Here is a 23,830-nt window from a genome sequence, read left to right as displayed (position 1 = left end):
AAACAGAGATTTGTCTTGGCTTGCCACGCTACCATAAATTAAGCATTAGTGCTGAAGCTCTGGGGGATAACACATGGATGGCAGACAAAAACATGACGATATGATTCAAGGAAGACTCATTTTGCTTCTTTAGGCATCTTTGGTCAGGACTGCAGATGTTGAAATAACAGTGACTTATAGACGGGGTGTGGGCTTAATGTAAATTTGATGTGACAGATACAGTATTTATCCTAATGATGGATCTAAATAAGAGGCAGAAAGCACTAGATAGATTTTCTGATGAAGATCTACTGTTGTGGATTATAGAAGCTCTGAACAATGAAGATGTTCCTGCATGTGCTGAAACAATTGTTTTTGTCTGGTGTGGTTTTTCGGCAGTTAAATAGTCTGCGACATGTTAAGTCTTGTTGTCAAAGACTCCCAAAACCGTAAATTTCAATGAAAGTCAAATAAGATTTAAATATTTACCTGCTAGAACCTAATTTTGTATTTTAGATGGCATGTGTTGTGTGTTTTCTTCGGGTTTTCGGCTGTAAAATATTCTGCAACATGTTAAAGATATAATCTGTGAGTCTATCCTCGAATGAGGTAACACAATGGTGATGGAGCCTGTGGCCCACTGATGAAAGCCTTTGCATTTGCAGTATTACAGACTGGGTGTCTGTGGCGACTTTTGCAGAAAAAATCACAAGCGGCGCCCAGTTAGTGACGCGTTTTCCATCAGCCAGCAGTGGTTGGTCTGCCAGAGAGGGTGGGCGGAGCTAAGCGGCTGCTTTTCCACTCTCTGCAAATCTACTATGGCTGAACAAACAAAGAAAAGATGGATGACTACAGATACAACTTCAAAAATAAGTGAAAATCCAAAGAAAAAGCAAACTTGACGCTCAGATGAAGCAAACAGTCTAAAAATGAAAGCGACCGTCAGCGAGGAAAATCAAGAGTTACAATCGGCGTCACCTTGCCACGGTGGAGAGCAATTACCGTTTATCACCACAGGTGTCGCCAAAGAGAACGAAACTGAGATCTTCGAGATTACCATTTTAAACCTTGTTGTAAAAGATTTCCAACATGCACCAAAATCCCACACCTAAAGAATAAAAGAGGATTCAAATATTTACTTACTTTAGAACCTAATTTACATTGAAGATTAAATTTATAATTGGCTACTTCTAAATTACAGTCCGCCCTCTTGCATATCATGTCTTCCCTTGCAACACAGTATTTTCATACCCTATTCTTTCAGTCTTTTAGTCTCTTTGTTTCCCTTCCTGAAATCTTCGTTCTCTTCCAGAAATCTACAGTTTGTCTTTTTCTCATATGGTTCGTGTTAGCCATAGTAACGGCTACGCACTGAACATATACGAGGGCTGGAACTGCATCGATATGAAACCGTATATATAACTGATTCAATTTATTTAGATTTTGCGCACAGTCTCCTAGGGTTACTTAAACATATACATCAACTATTTTCCTACCAACACAAAGTCAGCTGAAGTTCAAGACATCTCCTGTAACATCTCCCTCCGTTTCCTCATGGTACGGCATGTGCCCCACATATGTCCCATATCTGTCTTACATAATGCAGTGACTTCAGGCCTGCTCTCTGTCAAGAAGAAGGTTAATGAAAACCATAACAGTGGAAAAACATGGTGCGGGTTCTTTAGAGGTGGATAAGATAGATGTTCAGGAGGTTAATGACAGCAGAGGGTTATCTCCTGGTATTTCATGGAAACCTGAGAGACTTGATGCAGTGAGGTGGTTGGTGGCTCCTTGCTCCATCTCTAATACCAAATGAAGGCTGAATTATTTGTCACAGACGTGGACTTTATGCTGCGCTGTCATAAAGTCCTCTATTAATTGGGTACGTGCTCCAAGCTCCAAGAAGATAAACCCTGTACTTTGGTCTATGACGGCCCTTTAGACATTTTGTCCTACATGTAAAGTATGCAGAGGTTGTTTATGTTGTCTCGATTTAACAGCCTTGATAAGACTGGCCCGCCTCCAAAGTCCTTCCTGTTGGCGGATATCTGATTGCAAAGAGACATTTTCCAACCTTTTTAAGCTCTTATCATCATCGTATGAAAAATGTATCCATGCTGTGGAGGTAGGAGTGAGTGTTTTATGTTTTCATAGCATTTTAATAAACATATTAAATCTTTCTTTTTGTTTTTTGCAGCCTTTCCAATTTGGCATCACTAGAACTCAGAGAAAATCTGCTCACATTCCTACCAGAGTAAGTTTTCAGTCAGCTGCACTGTACACAAATATACGTATATAATTATGTCTCCTATGTGTCTAAGAATAAAGGAGTACCTGTGTATTTTCTTTTTCAGAGGTTAACAAGTGATAGATTTAACATCCTTTGCATGTCTCATCCACAGGTCACTATCTATGCTTCATAGACTTGAAGAACTCGACCTCGGGAATAATGAACTTTACAGTTTGGTAAGTGATTTTCTTCTGGATGCTGTGAAACTTGTTTCTCTGTATCAATCATAGAACCAAACTTTTCCCATTTCCTTGTCCTTGCCGTGTAGAAGTAGATTAGCATCCCTCGAGAACAGCTTTCACCTCTTATCACCCAGATGGGCGGATGACCATCTGCTTTGAGCTTTGGTTTTAAGTTGTAATCTTGTGCGAGCGGCCGATCTCTGATGGTGAATGATTCACTGACACGTCAAGCAAAGTCGGCCTGAGACACGGCTCTTTGGGTTTTACTTGTAATCAATTCTTCAGCCATGTGTACATTTAACTGGATCATTTATATTGTAAAATCCTGCATGAATTAGTCTACTATAACACTTCCTGTCTTGAAACTCAGTTGACATTTATTACACATTAGGGCTTTAACATTAAATCAGTTACTTAATTCATTTTGATAAAAGAATAATGATTTTAAACATAAATGTCAAACATTTGTTCTTTTCCAGCTTCTATAAGTGACGATTCGCTGCTCTCCTTTATCATGTATGACAGTAAATGCAGCGTATTCGGCTTTGGGACTGTTGGTCTGACTAAAGGAGCAATTTGAAGTTGTCACTTTGGGCTCTGCGATAGATTTTACAGACTAAATAATCAATAATGAAATGTACCACTAGTTAAAGCCCTAAAACATATACTGGAGAAATGCTGGATGTATTTTAGTGCTCAGTAAAATATAAAGACCAGGAGTAAAATTCTTTTATCTTTAAATTGACAAATTAAAAGATCCTCGATGCCCAAAAGCAGCTCAGTGGGTATAATATCCTTTTTGGCCTGTGCCTCCAGGAGTGTTCACATTTCTGCATTTGAAGTAAAGAATAAAGAAGCACATTATGAGAAACAAGTCACTAATATTGTGTTTTTTCTGCTCTGTTTTTCTGTCTCCCTCTTCTATCTCTCCTCTCCCCCACTCTTTCAATCCCTACATTTCTTCCTCCCACACAGCCGGAGTCAATAGGCGGTCTTGTCAGCTTGAAGGACCTGTGGCTGGATGGAAACCAGTTGTCCCAAATACCTGCAGTAAGCTAATCAATCAGCTCATTTCTTGTATTTATAAATCTGTTACTCTCTCTTTGTCTTGTCTCTCGTCTTAATTCTACGCTGCTTTCCTAGATTGTATTTGCTTCGATATTATTACATGTTTGCTCACCACACATCTCTGCCCTGAACTTTAGGAGATGGGCAGCATGAGAAGCCTGCTGTGTCTGGATGTATCAGAAAACAAAATCGAGCGACTTCCAGAGGAGTTAGGGGGCCTGGTGATGCTCACGGACCTGCACGTGTCTCAGAACCTCATTGATGCTATACCAGAAAGCATCGGTAAGCATGTCAATTATCGTCACTGCTCTTTGATAGTGGCATGTAGGCATATTAAACCCATGGAACATATGATGCTGCATGGGATGTATGTGTCAGGCCAATGTGCTTTGGCGCTTACATTTTCTATGAAAAGTAACGTAGTAATAATAAGTCACTAATTAAGTTTGACAAAAACATTTTTCATAGTATCACAGCTTCATTAACCTGCTAATCAGTTTTTGATTAATTCATATTTTTTCTTTCTCTGCAGGGAAACTACGGAAACTTTCGATATTGAAAGCGGATCAGAATAGACTAACGTATCTTCCAGAGAGCATCGGCCACTGTGAAAGCCTTACTGAGCTTGTGCTCACAGAGAACCAGCTACAGGTGAGCTTGCATCTGCATTAAATTGTGTACAATTGTTTTAGTGCATCTTTTTATCAAGCTGCATCATCACTACACAAATGAGTAGACGATAATCTGCCTTCTTTGCTATGCTAAGCTATGCTTGTGATCCAGAGACATTAGCAAAGCTTCATTGTTAAACTGACAATGTTTTTAGTTTCGTTGTCTTGGGTGCCACCTAAACACAATATACAGGTATGACGGGTGCATTCGTCATAGATAACCAGAAGTCAACGGCTGGCTCCCTTAGTCATGGTTGTAACTCTTGATTTCCTCGCTGACGGTTGCTTTCCGTTTCAGACTGTTTGCTTCATCTGAGCGTCGAGTTTGTTTCTTTTTCTTTGGATTTTCACTTCTTGTTGAAGTTGTATCTGTAGTCATCCATCTTTTCTTTGTCTGTTCAGCCATAGTAGATTACTGTTTACCCGCAACACTTGCAGAGAGCGGAAAAGCAGCCGCTTAGCTCCGCCTACCCTCTCTGGCAGACCAACCACTGCTGGGTGATGGAAAACGCGTCACTAACTGGGCGCCATAGGCCCACTGATGAAAGCCTTAACATTTAACGGACATTTATTTAAATTAAAATCTTTAATATTGTTATTTTAAACACTCAAACGTAAAACATCTAAAAGGTGTCTGAGGATTTGTCTTTTGCTAAACTAGGATTCTTGAAATCTAAATGTAACTGTTGTTTCTTACATATTAGAGTCAAATTTAGAAACGTATAGATCCTGTCATCTCAAAAACACTCCCTCTATTACAAATGTAGAACTTGTGACAGAGGTTTAACCTGTCTAGTAGATCCCTAGTCAGGTTAAACTGCTCAGGACCGGTTATTATGGTTGCACAGCGGTGACGCACAGAGTGCAAACATGGCCGCCCTCACCACAAGTCTGTCTGTTTCTCTGTTTATGTGTTAATAAATGAAGCGACTGTGTTAGCAACACGTCTTCCTTTGTCTGTGTGCATAAGAGCGCTTCGCTATACTGATGACACAGGAATAATTTAGCTGTCTGTGTGGTTTCATAGTCAAATTAACTACTTGGAATATTTCTTTGAAACAAAAAGGGGACGAATTCTTGTCTGCCTCTTCTAAAGTTTTAAGCATGTGTTCTTTCTTCATGTTGTTTGATTTCAGAGTTTGCCGAGGAGTATCGGGAAATTAAAGCGACTTTCCAACTTCAACTGTGACAGAAATCAGCTATCGTCATTACCTAAGGAGGTAAGAGTTTCATGTGTCAGCCAACTAAATTAAACTTAAACGGTTGCAACTGAAGAAGCTGCATGAAACATTGTATGTACCACAACTAAATGAACACACACAAGTTTATAGTTGAAATATTCTGCACTAAAAAAGAATGAGACACACTGAAGGTCCTTTCCTCACAAAAGACACCAGAAAGATAAATACGATGATGAGACTTGGAGCAAAGTGAAGCCAATTCTTTCCAGGAATCAACTTAATATGTTTACTTAAAAAATATACTGCTACTATAAGTATTTAAAAAGTTAAAGCTATACTATTTTAGCCTGCAGGTGGCAAATGTGAAAAAAATGTATTACGTTCTTTGCTTCTAGTCGGCGAACATCGACATGCTTCACATCTTCAGGTCTGCTGCTGCTTTTACTTTTAGATTAAAAGATGGCACAGTTGGGACTGAAACTACAGTTAAATTCCATCCATCCATCCATCCATTATCTATACCACTTGTCCTGTTCAGGGTTGTGGGGGAGCTGGAGCCTATCCCAGCTGTCATTGGGTCAGAGGCGGGATTACACCAGGACTGATCGCCAGTCAATCACAGGGCTGACACACAGAGACAGACAACCTTTCACACTTACACTCACACCTACGGGAAATTTAGAGTCACCAATGAACCTGACAAGCATGTCTTTGGACTGTGGGAGGAAGCCGGAGTACCCGGAGGGAACCCACGCATGCACGAGGAGAACATGCAAACTCCCCACAGAAAGCCCCCCTACGTTTGAACCAGGATTCGAACCAGGAACTTTCTAGCTGTGATGCAACAGCGCTTACCACTGCACCACCGTGCAGCCCCAGTAAAATTCCAATTTCATTAAAATTATGAAATTATAATAAACCTGTGATTTATGCCTTCAATAAAATAGATTCTGGTCAGAATACACTGATGTTATGCTGTTAGTTTAGACTGTTATTAATGTTATGTAATTGTTTAATGCATCTGCGTCTCATCGGCTCAAACTGCCTAAAGTTCATCACGTTTGGATCGACAAAGCTCGCACTTGTTCAGCTCTCTCATTTCACGTTTACTGCTCAGTGTTCTGGTTGGCTCAGCTCCGTCTGAGTGTCTCCATTGTGTCCGTACGTGACATTCTTCTCCAACCTCTTGTCTGTTTAAGTGAACGCTCGCCCGGTTTAAAGCTTCGTCTGAAAGGCTCCTTCAGACGTCGCACAATGGCCCTGTGTCTTAATGATGCAAAGCCTGCAGTGTGTGGAGAAAAATAACAGTTGGCCTAGATAATGAATCGATGGTGTCACCGTTTTTCTCAAACCAGCATTGCATGATGTCTCTAACAATCACAGGGTAACCACGGTCTGAGTATTGATTTGTGCCACACTGAGCTACTTGACCATTGGCCCAGTTTTATGGATTCTATTGATTGCTGATTAGTCGTTCCTAACACTCTTTTCCTGGCTGCATTTTGTCCGTGCTTACATGGATGCAGACATGATGATGGGTTTTATTATTTTGATTGTTGTGCTTTGTATATTCTCTTTTGTCAATGCAGCTATCATGTTTACTAGTGTACAAAATGAGCTTAACCTGCTTCTTTTAACATCCTGCAGCAGCACCGGTATCCTGCTCAGGTCTGCGTCTGAGCAGATTAATAGATTACAACTGCAATTTAATTACCCCTATCAAGTCTAACTACTGAACCTATTACGTCCTTATTTTAGGTCACTCTGCCACATCCCATTGACTTTTGACTTCCCTGCTATTGAGATCAGCAATTCTGGAACAAAGTGCCCAAATACTGTTGTCCTGGCTTCGACAAAAATACAGATATATGCATTTATTTGACTTTTTTTACAGCCTCTTATCTAGTAAGGAAAGAAAGTTCAATTAAATCCTTTATCTGTGTCTCGGCTATAGTCCGATGACGATATAGCTTCTGGGGACAGTGGTGAACATGCAGGGCGTGTAGCCAGCGGTTAGTGATAAACGACTTCCAGTCCAGACTTGATTTTAATGAACAGGTCTCACCTTTGTCGAAATGTCAACATCATGATGCAGATTAGTAAAAAGTCCAAATGAAGCTTTGTCAGGTGTGTACTCAAGTGGAGAAGAAATCTACTTTCAAAATGCTCGTTTGTCGAACAGAGGTCGGATCGATCGTTTCTGATGCATTCAAAGAAGTCGGGAAATCTAAATGCTGAACGGCTTTCATAACACAGCATCTAGGGAATTTATCTCAAGTTGAATTTTAGATCTAGAACGGCTTGTTAGCTGTTAGCTGTCATTACAGCGCATTACGTTCCGCCTGCTTTTGCTCTCTATTTTTCCTGCATACACCGAAGCCTGCTGATACGTGATTGGTCAATATTACTCGGACTACTAGCGTACTACAAACGGAAACCAGAACACTTGCTGTCCCTATAATCCATGTCCCTGCCAACAGATCTTACATTTCTATGTAGACTCTGTAAATGGAGATTAGCCAATATTCAACTTTATTTCTGCAGCACTCTTCATACAAACATGCAGCCATGAGTGCTTCATATAGGACGGAAAATAAGAACAGAAATTGACAACAAGAGATAAAGCTTAAATACAGATAAACAGTAGAAACAATAAAATGTTAGAAATAAATAAATAAATATCCGTAAAGTTCAATAAGACAATTAAAAGCCATATTAAATATATACTATGTTTTATCCTCCACACGACACCTGCGCAGTGACTGACATGCAGCCTAATCATGTGCTCTCCTCTCTTTTCCAGATCGGGGGCTGCAGCGGGCTGAACGTCTTCTGTGTGCGAGAGAACAAACTGATGAGGATACCGTCAGAGCTGTCACAGGCCACAGAGCTGCATGTGCTCGACGTGTCTGGAAATAGGTACGTTTTAAATCTCTCAGATCCTCTTTTCACACACCTCTTATTGCTATCACCTTATCAGTAAAAACACATTTTGTCTAAGTGATTTCAAGACTTTGTGGTTAAATAATGTAAATTAAGTATAAACTTTTAGATATATAATCTTAGATATAATCCTGATGTTTTGACTATACCACTCAGCGTCAGTCGGAGGTTGTTTTGCCTTCATTTCTCTGCCAGTACCTGTTTTAATCCAAGCTTGGCCTTCAGACGAAGCTGCAGCTGCTTCAGTAACACGTAAACACGTTCACCTCAGTGTCTGGAGAGTGTCTCCCTCCTTGTCAAAACAACAGCCAAGTTTCTTATCCCAACGTGACACAAGCACTCATCGAAAATGTTCTCACAGCAGCGTGTGTATCTTCAAAACAAGAGCCGGCTTGTGGTTTCTAATAACCCGTGTGATACAAGCCAGTTAACGGTTCATTTCCTGTCTGTTTTCAGGCTCATCCACTTACCGATGACTCTGACCACACTACGGCTGAAAGCCTTATGGTTGTCAGAAAACCAGTCGCAGCCTCTCCTCACCTTCCAGACGGACGAGGATCCGGACTCGGGGGAGAAGGTGCTCACCTGCGTGCTGCTGCCTCAACAGCCGTATGAGTCGGACAGTAAAGGTAATGTTTTCATCTAGGGGAAGAATATCCTCTCGAGATCATATGTAAAGCAATTAAAACCAAAGGCAGGATAGCCCTCTAACTATGCATTACATGTCTTACATCCATTTTGCTCAGAATCTACAAAGTATTAGAAATTAATCCAAATTCAAAATATTGTAATTTAAGTTTCCGTTAACTTTCTTGATATTGGGTTTGAATTTGGTGTGATTATACTTTGATATCCATCCATTATCTATACTGCCTATCCTGTTCAAGGTCGTGGGGGGACTGGAGCCTATCCCAGCTTTCATTGGGCAAGAAGCAGGGTTACAGCCTGGACTGATTACCAGTCAATCACAGGGCTGGCACATACCCTCTGACATTAGAACGTTGATGCAGGTTTTTCAGACCCGGGAAGACCTGCTTATAGATGCCGATTGTCTGTTTTCCCATTGTCAGTGAAGTATACTCCTGTCGGTCTCTTTTCTGCTGCGTCACCGTCTGACGTCACAAACGCGCCGGAGACAGGGTTAGTAAACAGTGAAGATGTTACAGTGGTTAGGTCTTTATTGTATCTATTACTCATTCAGTCTGTTTATTAAACTCAACAAATTTGGAACGATGTTCGAGTGCTGCTCGGACAGAGAAAGGCGGAATTTGTAGCTGAGATGGAAAGGAGTCGCAGAAGTTAACAACGAGCATAGCATCGCGCTGGAGAGGGGGTGGAGATCAGCGTGTCGACACGGGTTTTGTGTTCCCATCATTGCCGATCAGAGCCGAGGTGATAATTATCTGGGGCTGCAGAGTCATTTGACCCGGGTCTGAATGCAGATTGTAACCTTTCCCATTAAGCAAAAAAGCGAGTGTTAGAAACACTGTGTTTAATGTGTTTAATTGAACACATGGGAAAAGGGCTATAGAGACAGACAACCTTTCACGCTCACACTCACGGGAAATTTAAAGTCACCAATAAACCTAACGAGCATGTCTGTGGGAAGAAGCCAGAGTAGGTAGGAAACCCATGCATGCACACTTCGTCCGAAAACCGGGATTTGAACAAGGAACCTTCTAGCTGTGAGGCAACAACGCCGTGCAGCCCTATACTCTGATATTTATTATGTAATTAATTCTGCAATCCAATCATAGGAGGAGTAACATGGCACCTCTTCAGCAGTTTGTACCAATCCTTGACATCTGCAGGTGTTGAGCGTTTGTTTAGGGCTGCACTACGTCACATAATGCATTGTTGTGCAGATGAGGCAGGCAGAGGTCAATCATGATGTGATCAACCATGTCTCTGCAGTCTTGAGAAATGGTTTAAACAGCAAAATTTGCTGTTTTGTAGTTATGAAGGTTTATTTTCAGATTTTAGTGCATGCTTTATGAGACTCCCAACTTTGATATATCTGCCTTTTTACTATTTCAGGCCAAATTTCCTGAGGCTTTAAGTGGATCAGTGTCTCTGTGTTTCTGAAGTGTCAGCTTCTTTTAGAGTAAAATAACTTGGAGCCAGCTCTGTGCCGTTGTAATATTCCTCATCAATTCCTACGTCGTCTCCGAGTATTTAGTCCCCGGCGGTTTTTCATGACATTATCACATGATCCGCTCGGAGAAGCACACTGTGTTCTGTGCCCTCTCATCCTTCCGCTGTCGATTACGAGGTCCTGTAAGAGATCACATCCTCTATATCAGATCAGAGACTCTCCTGTCCCTTGAGGCCCTCCTTGGTTATGTTTTTCAGAAATGCGTCGGATTGGACAGCTAAAGAGGCTTAGCAGCGGCTGGCCTGCTGCCATTAAAAGCTCACCCGCTGGGTATAAAGATGCTGCTGAGGGCCGGCTCGATCTCTGAGTGATACAACCGTTTATTGTGATTATTTTTCTTAGCTGTCATCAGCAGCCTTGAGCACTTAAATCTGTGGAGTATTTGTGATTCTCTGCAAAATGTTTGTTTGTTGCTTGTATTTTGCATTTATAAATATGTTTGTTTCTCCATTTAAAAAAATGTGACGGCGCCTTCATTCATTCATATTTATGACTTGCTTTCACTCTCTTGTGTGAGGAGAGATGCGGATATTGAAGGCCACATGAGGGAGGCTGAGGCTAAGGTTGGGGGCAGGGAAGATTGTGTTGCTGTAAGCCTGTGACTAAGCCGGGATTTGAAACTGTGATCTGGCAGTTTCAGGCTCTGGGTTGTGTGACAGCTTTCATTTCTTGAGTTGGCGGGCCGCAGGGAAGCAATCATAACAACTATATTGATTTTAATCTGCTGAAATATTCTCTTCTGATTGCACTCTGTGACTCTAACAGGCATTTTGATGTGTGCATGAATTCCAGTAACAAAAAGGGTGTTTCCACAGGCTCTGATAATCTGGCCCGCTGTGGAGCCCTGGAAAGTCTGGTGAATGACATGACAGACGACTCGTGGGACAACAAAGCCATGAACCGGATCAGTGCCATTCACTTCCTGGATGATGATGAGGAGGAGGATGATGAAAAGGTGAGCCAGGGAAGCTTTCAATGCAACCGTCCTTTAGTTGGTGAAACGTGTGATATTTGACACTGAAACACAAATATCATCCTGTTAGAGGAAATGTCAGGGGGAAAGGTCAGCAGGCTTCATTCTGTAGGGACTGTTAATGTCTGGACAAGATGTAATGGCACGGCATGGTGATATTTCAGTGTGGACCAGAGAGGTGAAGCCAACATCAGACTGGTATTTCAGTCCACACAGACTGTATCTTAACTGTACCTAGATCAACAGCAACATTCTTCCAACTTGTTGCAAACAAGCTTATAATAATAATAATAATAACTTTATTTGTATAGTTATAAGTACTTACTGCAACGATAAAAGAAAATAAAACAAATTTAATAAATTGTGAGATATATGTGAGGTGGCAGGTAAAACAAAAACACATCAATGGTCTCAGATACAAACAGGTGTTGGCTAAAATATTACATAAGATCCTGGTAAAGGATACAAAGAGATTGTTTACATAAAGCCTGTTTATAAACGTTTGTTTTTAGAAGTAAACACAAACAAGGAATCTGACTCAGGTTTTACATCACCCCTAATGTACAGAGCAGTGACTATATATAGATGGACGACATCTGCTCCCATTGTACGAAATTGTTGTCAAAATAGCCCCCTTGATAGGCGCTGCCATGTTGCGATGGTGACGTCATTTGGAGCCAGGGTTGTGCAGTAGAGATCAGCGGGTGGAGCCGCCGTAGCCACTTCTGCTAACCAAAACACACAATTAACTTACAGAAAAAAACAGCAAAGATCCCGCACGTCGTGTATTTAACAGCAGAACAGCTTCTGGTGTTGGTCTGAAGCAGACGTTCACAGATATGGAAACTTCAAAGACTGTAGTGATTGTTTTAGTTGCGTCCTCCTCTGTTCTGCTAATCATGAACAGATCGGCTCAGCAGAGCTGTCAATCAACCTTTTTACAGCATCAAATAACTAATTAAAAATAAACTTGTCAGAGAAGTGAACAGTTGAACATAAATCAGCATGATAAGAACCAACTATAATGACAGAAATCATGTTTGAGAAAAATGTATTTGATGTGTATTTTGATTTTATAGTTCGACTCATGTCCTATCTGTTAATATGGAGGAGGCGGGCTTTATGAGCTTTACTGCAGCCAGTCAGCAGGGGGCGATAGAGAGGGTTTGGCTTCACTTTTAGGGAGCTGTCATGTCGTCCATCGTTTTATACAGTCTATGGTACAGACGCACTTACACTTACAACAAGGACATCAAGCTTGAGGAACGCAAATTACATTAAACTACTTTATACAGAGAGCAAAGTACTGAGGCTTCTGTCTGCGGTGCCATCTTGGTTACTTCTATTTGTATAGAGGCTCAATTAAATCTGTTTTCTTCCCACTTCACAGGGAACTCTACTCCGACGGGCCACGCCTCACCCCGGCGAGCTGAAAACGATGAAGAAAGCTGCCGAGAACCTCCGCAACGACCTGAACGCTGCCAAAGGCCTGGACTCCAACAAAAACGAGGTCAATAACGCTGCAGACAGAGTGACCACGTCTGTGTGACCTTTTACCTCAGAAATGTGTTTTACCTCCTGTGTCTCGCCGTGTCGTCCTGCACAAACCCCCCTGCAGCCCCCCTTTCTTTCTCTTACCTACGAACCCCGGTGTGGCCTACCCTCCCTATGATTAAACCCTGGGACGCCTGTAACCGTGCTCCATCTCCAGTGCTGCGTGAAAACGTGTTCGACTCAGTCTATCAGGGCCGCCGTGCCTTCCTCTTTTTAATTAATGTCCAGCGCAATAATCTGCACAGAGATGCTCCTTTTTAAAGATATTTTAAAGATTTATTACTTTTTTAAATGCCTCTTTTTAAAACCATACATTAGATAGTTGCACTATTCTAAGTCTTTATAATGTGGTCAAACCTTCATAAATGTATTATATATATTTGTTCTATTTTTAAAACACTGGGTGAATACTTCTTTTTACATTTTGGGCAAACATACACGCAGGAGTTTTTGGACCTACTGATTAAGGATTATTGTATAGTCTCTTGTGAATATTGATACTTTTATACTTTTTGGCAGCTCAGATGTAAATAAAAATGTATAGCAAATTTCTTAATCAGTTGCAGATTTTTAAACTTTTTTTTTGACTTGGTACTTTTTTCTTTTCTGTTTTCTTTTTTTTTTTAAATCAAAGTAACGAACAAAACAGTCACTAATGTCTTATCAATCCATATAATTGTCATTAGGTGAGTGGATGGCCTTCAAACCTGTCAAACATCTAGAGCTATTTTTGGATAATAAGTAGATTTGATCAGTAAATTAAGTGTGGATTTAAGTGCTGCACATCAAACTCTTAATCATGCGTCTGCAATGTAATTATGCAGAAGTAACGATGCTGTCTTATTTATATGAGCTGTGCTTCACTGCTTTGCTATGTTTTTTCAAATAGATGCCAAAAACCGCTGAAAACAAGGTTTCTTTCCCTCTAAACAAAGAGTACTGTAAAGAACAACCACCGGAGGTTTGGGGAGAGCGAGGTTCGTACCACGAGGACGGCATCCTGTAAAAATTGCAGTTGTCAGAAGTTCCACTTTAATGCACTTCTCAGCGTTTCTCAAATTCTTTAAGTGGTACATGATAAACTGTTTTATTTTGTTTTTAAATTGATTGCAAAAAAGTGGACCAGAGAAATTGGTTCAAGTGTTGGTTTTTATGTTTTTAATTATTTTCTGATCAAGCTGCACAAACCAGATCTCGAATGGACGCTGCGCCCTGAGATTTGATGACTTTTAACCACTGATCAATAAAAAGAGTGCAACACTAAACAACATGTTTGTTATTGCTTTGATTTGTTTAAGCCAGCCTGAGGACTTTAGTGAGTTTAACTGAATAACATCAAGACAACTTTAAGCTCTCTGAACAATTTTGTGTCAAAACACGATACAGTAGGTGGTTTTTCCTTTTATCTATCAAAAATGATACATGGTCAGACTAAAACTGCCTTTATGTGAGGCAATCAACCAGGTATTCCACGTCCTGACCCCTCCATCGCTTGTTTGTCTGTCCAGCAGTGCACAATGTTCCTGCAACGCTCTGCTAGCATGTGCCGTATTTGACTTGTCCACCCTGCACGTGCTGCATGTTGTAGTGACGCAGGCATGCTTCCAGTATATCAGAGAATGAATGTACGTAACATTTATTTTGTGCTGTTCACATGATCTAGACAAATCAAAGGAACACCTTTTTATGATGTTTAATCACCATATGTAGATGTTATGCTCCTATTTATGGCAAGTGCGTGTTTATTTTAATGTCATAAATCTTTATCAACACTGTTTTTCATCACGTAGGTATAGGTATAATTCACCAGGGAGCTTCTATTGTTATGCATAACATCATGAAGGCCTTGGTATTTTTATTTTAAAGCTTTTAACTGTTTCATTGTGATAAATAATTGCTAATTGCAAAAAGAGTGATACTTTATTGGCCATTATTTTTAAGTGGGAGTCTCTTCAGTGAGACAACAACGCATTTTAAGCATGACACCATCCTTCACTCTCTTTGTTTGCCTCCCAAAGATGTATCTGACGACACATTTCGGCCTAAAGGCAGAGAAAGAGACAAACACAAACAAAGCTTTGGAGGTCCAGCATCTATCTATGTTTCTTTTTAGTTCTTCAACAAAAAGATACCAGTGAGAGTGCTGCTATTACACTCTGCAGCGATGGCTGTTTTGGTGCCCCCTGGTGCACAAAAGGATTTTCTGCACTTGTTATCAGCAGCTCTACTAGAAAGCAGGAGATTCTTCCCACTATCAGCGCAAAGAAATGCTGCTCCTACTTCAAAGCTGTTCACACCTGATTCTAAGATGAGGATGTGGTTTTATAAAATGTATTCACCTCTGAATACAATATTTCCTTCCTACAAGATTATACACTCTTCAATTTTCAGCAACAGGTGGTGTCTTCTGACTATCTCCAGGAGTGTAGAAACCCTCATACTAACCCGTCCCTCAGGACCAGTAGCCATAACTGGTCCATCCCAGGCCTCAGCTGGGGGGCAAATAAAGAGAGTCAGCAGGCTGGGCCTCGACTGCTCCCAGGAGGGGACGGTGTGTGTGGTCGTTTCTCCAGCGCAGAGAAGGAAGCAGAGGAAATTGAGCAACCCAAGGAGGTCTGTTTTCCAATTTAGGTATCTTAGCCAGTTCGTGTTTTTCATCTGGGTTTGTTTTGATGTGGGGATAAACTTTTCATGAGCCACCTCCACTGCAGGTGGGGAAGTCCTGCTGTAGGTTTACACTTAATCTACATAGAAAATAATATGGAATGAAACCCTGAGAAGATGTTTAACTGAATGTTTTATAATTTTACAATTTGTCTGTTGGTTTTGCCTTGATTAAAGTGAAATATCAGGCCTGGTGCCAGATGGATACGGTGGCCCATTTCAGAGAAAACAACATTTACAACGCAAAACAGTTCACAGCCCACGACAACATCTAACAACATTTAACAAAACAAGCAATTCACAAAACACGTTTTACAAAACACAAAAACATTTTACAAAACACCAACATTTTACAAAACAAAAATTTGACAAAACACAACATTTTACAAAACACCAACATTTTACAAAACAAAAATTTTACAAAACACAACATTTTACAAAACACCAACATTTACAAAACAAAAATTTTACAAAACATTTAACATAACACATTTTACAAAACAAAGACATTTTACAAAACAAAGACATTTTACAAAACACATCAACATTTTACAAAACACAACATTTTACAAAACTAAAATTTTACAAAACATTTAACATAACACAACATTTTACAAAACAAAACATTACACAAAACAACATTTTATAAAACATTTAAAACAACACATTTTACAGAACACATTTTTTTTTACAAAAAACTAACATTTTGCAAAACACATTTCACAAAATTTTACAAAATACATCAACATTTTACAAAACACAAGATTTAACAACATTTCACACATTTAACAAAACACAAAAAACATTTTATAAAACATGAATGTGAATGTGACATGTAGTGTAAAAGCAGCTTTGAGTGGTCGCAAAGACTAGAAAAGTGCTCTATAAGTACAGTCCATTTAACATAACATTTTATAAAACACAATGTTTAACAAACACAAGCTTTAACAAAAGACAACATTTCATGAAACACAACATTTTAGAAACCACAATGTTTTGTGAGGTGTTTTTTTTTTGTCGTCAAGCTTTGTGTCATTTTTTATGAAATGTGTTTTGTGATATGTGTTTTGGTTTTTTTGTAAATTTTTTGTGTGTGAAATGTTTGTTGTGTTTTTCTGAGATGTCGTTGTGTTGTGACCTTCAGGGCCACCGTAGGTAGACAATAAAAGTATTGACTCATGTCTTACCATCAGGATGTTTTGGGCCAGCTGTCAGAGAGCGACGCCTCATCTCGATGGTTTCCCCATCAGAGATCTGAAACCAGAGAGGGCAGCAGAGCTCAGCATCACAGAGGCCTTCAGAAAGGGTCGGGCCTTCATGGAGACCCTGTCCACAACGTAAAGATCTCCTCCATCACAGCAAGTCTGAGGTCGTCTTCTGGGGCAGAGAGGACGCTTCCCCAGGAGCCATTCATCTCCCAAGTGCCATTAAGAGTAACTGCACACTGTGGCTCTTTCCTCAATGTGAAATTATCTCTGCAGGGTTTCACAATAATTGCTTTTCTGTTTTTTCCCCACCCAGGCCTTAAGTGCTTATAAATTCTTGCTTTTTAATTGTACTTAAACCATTTCCTCTTAGTTACAGATCAAAGTGTCTGGCCAGAGGGGGAGCTTGGGATTCAGCATTGCTGGTGGGAAGGGCTCTCTGTCTTACAAAGAGAATGATGAGGTGAGTGCTGCTGCAAAGCATCCTGCGTTTACAGTCTGCAAAATATTTCCTTGTTCCGCTCTCTGAAAGTTTTTCTGTGCTCATCATTATCCCGGTTGGAGCCGTACCTTGGTTTTGATCTTATTCTAGGTATGATGTTTACCTGGAGGATGACAAACCTGGTTATTTATATTCTTGTTTACATGATCGTGACAGAATCCAGGTGTCTGATCATCTGTGTGCCGTTGTGTCTTGATTTGTCACAGTTGCAGGCGTGTTTATTCTGTGGCATTTCAGTACTCCAGGTAGCATATGAAGGCTTCTCAAAACCAGGATAAGAGTGTATGCAGATTTCTCAAAACAAGATGTAATGTTTACATAAAACTTCGATCATATACAGGATACTACTGAGCATGTAAATACACTCATAGATAACGACCAGCAGCCGCCTTAAACGACTGTTACCTTTATTTTCCTGAAACTACTTTACTCACAGCAAAAAAATCCTTCAGTCATTTGCATTAAAACTCGTGCTTGTTTTGATTTGTTTACTTCTTCCAGGGCATCTTTATCTCCAGAGTAACTAAAGGGGGGGCGTCAGAAAAGGCAGGCGTCCATGTTGGAGACAGATTGCTGGAGGTAAGCGGGGAATCATTTGTGCTCATAATTTCTTTTCTCTATACTTTTTATTTTGAATGAACATACAGCTGGGACATTACAGTATAATCAGGAAACATTTTCAGAGGTATATAGAGGTATTTAAGAGTCTTTGTGCTCGTAATTTATTTATTTTTATGCTTTTATTTTTGTTATATGAACATAGAAGAAATTAAGGTAGTGGGACAGTATATTCAGTAAAAAAAGTGTACACACACTCAGGCATTCATGCATAAATCACATACATGTACCATACTGTACATCTGTAAGAACATGATTATACTTCATGCTGGTGTTCCTCTTGTGACCAATAGAGGGCATCGTAAGACTAGCGGAGGGCACCAAGCTCAGTTATCTATTTATTTGGATTCCCATTAGCTACTACTAAGGTGGCAGCTACTAATGGGGTCCATACATGTAAACATGAAATTATACGGTAATTATATTAAACAAAACAAAGGCAAAATGAAAAAAAAAGCAATAAAAATAATGATAAATTATTAAGAATAATTACAACAAACAGGAAAAATACGAAAACCAGAAAGACAATACGTTTAATTTCAATCAACATTAATTAAAGTTTTAATAACTGTAATAACAATGACTACAAGTACCTATAATATGTCTTTTCAGTCTGTATTACATGTAATAATAGTTAGTACAGTGATTAGAGAGAGAGCCAAGAAGGAAAAATAGAAAGAATCAAATAAAGCTTTAAAATTAATCTTTTAATTCACACTGTTGTAGGTTTAAGCTCATTAGTATTCCTTATAATGGGAATATGAAGTGGGACAAGCTATTTTCAGAGACAGATGCCGCTTCCTGACCCCTGACCCCTGCTCCTACTTTCACTGGCCCCTAAATCTCTGATGTGACCGCCATCCATCCAGGTCAACGGCCTCGACATGCAGGGAGTGACCCACCACGAGGCCGTCAGCGCCCTCAGGAATGCCGGGAGCTGCATCAAGATGAAAGTGATCAGAGAGAGGCTGCTAACCCGGGAGGTGTGCGACCCGGATCAGCCCCCGGATCTTCGGGATGTGACGGGACGACAGCTGCTCGGCCGGGCCGGAGGGGGCCGAAGTAGCAGACAGGAGGAGAGGAGAGAAGGCTCGTCCAAGAAGATGGACGCTGTTTTCTGCAACGGAAACGGCATTGTGGGTGGTTTGCTTAGATCAGAGCACAAACAAATACATGTTTTATTCTTTTAGCATTGTTCTACAGTGTGACTAAACTCTCCAGGGGATTAAAGCGCCTCTCTTCTTTTTGTTTCAGTCTGATTTGGAGAGGGACCTGAAGAGAACCTTGTCTGAACTGGAGGCAGCATCCATGGCGAGAAATGATTTACTTCAAGGGGGCAAACAGACAATGACAGTAAGCAGATTTCCCATCCCACAGTAGGATAAACCATCGTCTTTATAATCTCCCCCTGGAATCAGCTCATTCCAGCCTTTCTTTCACAAAAAGAAAAACATGTCTGACAATGGTATGACCTGATTTTCTGAGCATGTAGACATCATATCACATGACGACTTGCTTATTTTCCTTCCCAATCCTGTTTCCTTCTGTGGCAATCATCTGACAGATCCCGCGGATCATCCTCACTCATCCCTCTACCTCAGATGAAGACGTGGAGCTCTTGACACAGAGCCCCAGCAGAGAGCTGCTACAAGACTTTGACACACCTGACAGACGCTGTTTCGACAGTGCCTTCCACCCACCTTGACCACAGCCTGGGGGAACATAGATAAAGGACGCCGACTGTTATCTCCCGCCTCTGTCTTTTGTTGAAGCATTTTTTGTGATGTTTCCGTGGAGGAACGGGGTAAAAACAAGCTGTTGGAATGTGTTTTTTACTGTCTGCAAAGCTTTTATGTCTGTCATATTCAAGTGCTGCTAAGTGTATTTCTAGATATTAAAGTTATTTACAAGAACTTTATTTTTATTACTAAAACCACAGAGCTTTGCCTCTGCCAGGAGCCAGGAGCAAAGACTGAGAAGCAAAAGCTCCTCTCTATTAAATGCAGTCAATTAAACACTGAATGCTGCTGGCCACCTCTGCTTCATGCCACTGTGCTGCAGGTCCTGGATGTGCTGGTAAACAGTGTGCACCCGTGATAATGTGAAGCCCTCAGATGTTTCAAAGTCTGTACTGAGATAAAAGGCCACACAGCTGAACAGAGCGCACAGCAGGGAGCCCGACTTCTGCCGAGACCTGAATCAGACTGAAGTTTGCATATTCACACACCTCTTGTATAAGCTAAATTCAGACCCGTGAGATTATTCACTCTGCTTTATGAGAAGAAAGAGACGAGACATCACGCTGGAGGAATTTATAATCGCTTCCAAAAGCCTGCAGACTATAGATGTCAATGCCTGCCTTGTACTATTTCACACCTTTAGATTCCAAGTTTGCTCAGTGTTTAACTCTGTCAATAAAGTGCAAATATATTGTTGCCAGAGGCTTTTACTTTCTTAGATCGCAATGTACAGCAATTCAGCAGTGTTGGGGAAGCTGCTTTACAAGCTACCAATACATCACACTGAAAGAAGTTAAGCTACAGCAAAGCCACAAGAACCAAAGCTAAATCCATCCATCCATCATCTATACCGCTTGTCCTGTTCAAGGTCACGGGGGCTGGACCCTACCTAAGCTGTCATTAGGTGAGAGGTGGGGTTACATCCTGGACTGATCGCCAGTCAATCACAGGGCTGACACATAGAGACAGAAAACCTTTCACGCTCACATTCACGAGTCACCAATGAACCTAACGAGCATGTCTTTGGACTGTGGGAGGAAGCCGGAGTACCCGGAGGAAAGCAATGCAGACACGGGGAAAACATGCAGACTCCACACAGAAAGGAGCCCTACGTCCGAACCGGGATTCAAACCAGGAAGCTCCCAGCTGTGAGGCGACAGCGAGACAGGAACAAACCCCCTAAAAAGGCCTTGAGACCCGAGGTAGAACAAAGCAAAACCATGTTTTGTCATAACTTTGATATGGGTGGTTGTATGAAAATATTTTACTGCAAGATTATTTTTTTGGTTGTTTATTGGTTCTTACCAAAAACCGAGAATAGTGAAAATTACGGCCTCTTGAAAAGGGACGCCATCAGCCTTATCACATGTATCTCTGGTAAGCAAACATCGGAATGACATCAAATTTAGACTGGATGTTCACAGCGACTTCCTTCTTACAATAAAACCAAGGTATCTTTATGAATACCTTTCACACTCTTTACACCCTAAACACACAGGAATTATAGGCGGAAATTATATAGGAAAATCAAAAATGTAAAAGGTCTATATATAAGTCTATCATTTTTTATCAATCATCAAAAGAAGACTGTTAACTTAACTAAAAGTTGGCTATTTGACTTTTCAGTTCACTCTCTGATGTCACCAGCCCCTAACAGTGGAGCCAGCACTTCAAAAACGACTCTAACAATGGGGCCCCTGTTGATGTAAATGTGTGAAGAGAAGGACACAAACAATAGATTAAGTAAATAAAACAACATTTAATAAAACTATATATTATGCTATATATAATAAAACACTCTAAATACATCCTGTCTTTACAACCACTGCACGCCCATGCAGCCCATCAAAGCTGTGATACAAAATTATGACAACAGAAAAAAAGTCAGATGCCAGAACAATTGCCACTCAATTGATTAAAAAGTGCCCACTTGTTCAAGGGTCAAACATTATATTAAAGAGGATTAAAGAAAACAGGTCAAAGGTCAATTACCAAAGAGAAGCAATAGTAAAATAAAAATTGTCAGTAGTTTCAGTAGTTAACTGGAACAAAAATGCCCTACTTGAATCACTCTGCAAATATGAAAGTAGCTGAACTACAAGAAAGCATATGACTCCCCAATACTGCATTCTCTCACAGAGCCCTGCTTCAATCATTTTCTGTTGACACAGTGAGTCAGAGGGTGTTTGGTTAATACTTTGAGGTTGTAGTTGGTGGTGGTGATGAACTGGATTGGACTTTATAGCACCAGGGTTCATGTTACTTTGTCCACACCTTGTGCTTTTGCCACCGACCACACAAAACCTGGCAGGACTTCTTGTTTTATCAGCCATGCCGCGCAATGGGGACTGCCTGCTGGGTGATAATAATCAGGGGACACAACTTGTGGGAAAGCACATCCAGTGTGCAAGATCCAATTCAGAGTCAATTACTGTTCTCATATCACAACTCGAGTCTCCGCCTTTCTCAAGAGGCGTTCATGTACAGACAGTAGGAGGTGGGAGAGCTCGGATAAAGAGGACAGAGTAATACAAGTGGGACTCGGGGAACATTGGTTATGTATGTTTTGTTGTGTGCAATTATGTGGTGAATAATATTTCCATGTCTCACACATGCATGTACACAAATTTATTACACTATTAGATATAAATACTACCACTTCTACTGGTACTAGTCCCATATCTTCTGCTACAACTACAGCTAATAATAATAATAATAATAATAATAATAGATTTCATTTATAGACAACTTGATAACTTAAAGGAACATTATGTTACCTCAGAGGAAGAATAACTTTTTCAGTGTTAATGAAATGAAAATTTGAATATGTAAGCAAAACTAAACTTCATGATAACAGCTTTTGAGCAAACTATAGCGGATGACATTTTTTTCATGTGTGTTGCTTGTGATTTCTCCCTCTTTAAATGAAATGCAAGTGCACAATACTTTGCATGAAAAGAACTAGGGACCCATCGCTTAGCCTGTTAGCTAACACACACACGGAGCAGGAAATCTGTATTGAGAAAAACAATAACGATCTAATGTTCGCTCCGTGTGTTCCCGGCTGGTTTGCTTTGTTTCAGGTTTAGTTTATAGCCTGTTTAAAACCAAAACACAACAGAGAAAGTGTTAGATACAACTGTGTGTTTATCTGCTCCATCTTGCGCAGCAGAGGTTAGCTAATTAGCTAACTACCTACAGTAAAAGCCTAACCTATCATTATTAACATGGCCAAGAAGCAAATCTTAACCTAACAACATTACTTTGTTCGTTTTCAGGTTCCTAGTAGGACCAGTCAACACCAACTGAATTCTCTTCTGTGTACAATATAACCCTGGAGGCTATCAGCTAACACCAGTGGCTCTGGTAAACTCTTTATTAGATTTCAGTGCTGCAACCAAGCCAGTGTTACCTGAGATCGTGTTTGTGTTTGATTGTAAACACTCTGGTTGGTCCTCATCCTAAAAACCTTTTCTCTGATGTTGTTAAAACTAAAAATATCCACAAGAAGTCATGTTGCATGTTAGCTAATTAGCGAACTACAGACAGTAAAAGCCTAACCAATCATTATTTACATTGCCTAGGAGTAAATCTCAAACTAAGTAACATAAGTTAATCAGTTCTGGGGTTCCTTTAAAAAAACATTAGGACTTGGACGTCAACTGAACTCTCTTTTGTGTACAAGATGATCCTGGAGGCTATCAGAGTTTAAGCTAATGCTATTAGCCGTGGCTAACTCTTTATTAGATTTGAGGAAGTTTAAAATTAAACTGAAGCAACCTCACGTTAGTGGGTATAATATTATGATTCCAAACTAATGTATTAGTCCTTATCTTAAAAACCTTTCTACTTACATGTTTGAAACTGAAAAAAATAAATGAGACAGTTTTTCCAACTCAAGAAGCAAATGTTAGCTTAATAAGCTAGCTAGCTATGCTGGAAAGTTGTGGTCGGCTTAAAATATAAAGCCTGTTTTTGTCTTCCTCTGACTGAAACCAAGTTAAACTTTTTACTAATAATAAGTACATTCATACTACGCCAAAACACTGAACAACTTAAAGCTTAAAGATTACATAAATTCAAGTATATAGCATTTAAGTAGGTTA

General features: G+C 40.2%; 1 protein-coding gene across 1 annotated transcript in view; it reads left to right on the top strand.

Moving 5' to 3' along the window:
* lrrc1 (leucine rich repeat containing 1) overlaps positions 1 to 14,264 on the top strand; it is a 28,066-nt gene extending 13,802 nt beyond the window's left edge. Inside the window, exons 5-14 of the mRNA XM_069659257.1 lie at positions 2,177 to 2,233; positions 2,382 to 2,445; positions 3,427 to 3,501; positions 3,657 to 3,801; positions 4,052 to 4,170; positions 5,327 to 5,410; positions 8,175 to 8,290; positions 8,771 to 8,943; positions 11,285 to 11,424; positions 12,833 to 14,264. Of these exons, the coding sequence (XP_069515358.1) occupies positions 2,177 to 2,233; positions 2,382 to 2,445; positions 3,427 to 3,501; positions 3,657 to 3,801; positions 4,052 to 4,170; positions 5,327 to 5,410; positions 8,175 to 8,290; positions 8,771 to 8,943; positions 11,285 to 11,424; positions 12,833 to 12,991 (1,132 nt within the window). The 3' untranslated portion in view covers positions 12,992 to 14,264. The remainder of the gene's footprint in view (positions 1 to 2,176; positions 2,234 to 2,381; positions 2,446 to 3,426; positions 3,502 to 3,656; positions 3,802 to 4,051; positions 4,171 to 5,326; positions 5,411 to 8,174; positions 8,291 to 8,770; positions 8,944 to 11,284; positions 11,425 to 12,832) is intronic.
* The last annotated feature ends 9,566 nt before the right edge of the window (positions 14,265 to 23,830 follow it).

The sequence above is a fragment of the Semicossyphus pulcher genome, unplaced genomic scaffold, assembly GCF_022749685.1.
Source record: "Semicossyphus pulcher isolate SPU_LCO1_2020_fin unplaced genomic scaffold, fSemPul1.0.p SCAF_12, whole genome shotgun sequence".
NCBI classification, from domain to species: domain Eukaryota; kingdom Metazoa; phylum Chordata; class Actinopteri; order Labriformes; family Labridae; genus Semicossyphus; species Semicossyphus pulcher.
This window is presented reverse-complemented; position numbering and strand designations above follow the sequence as displayed.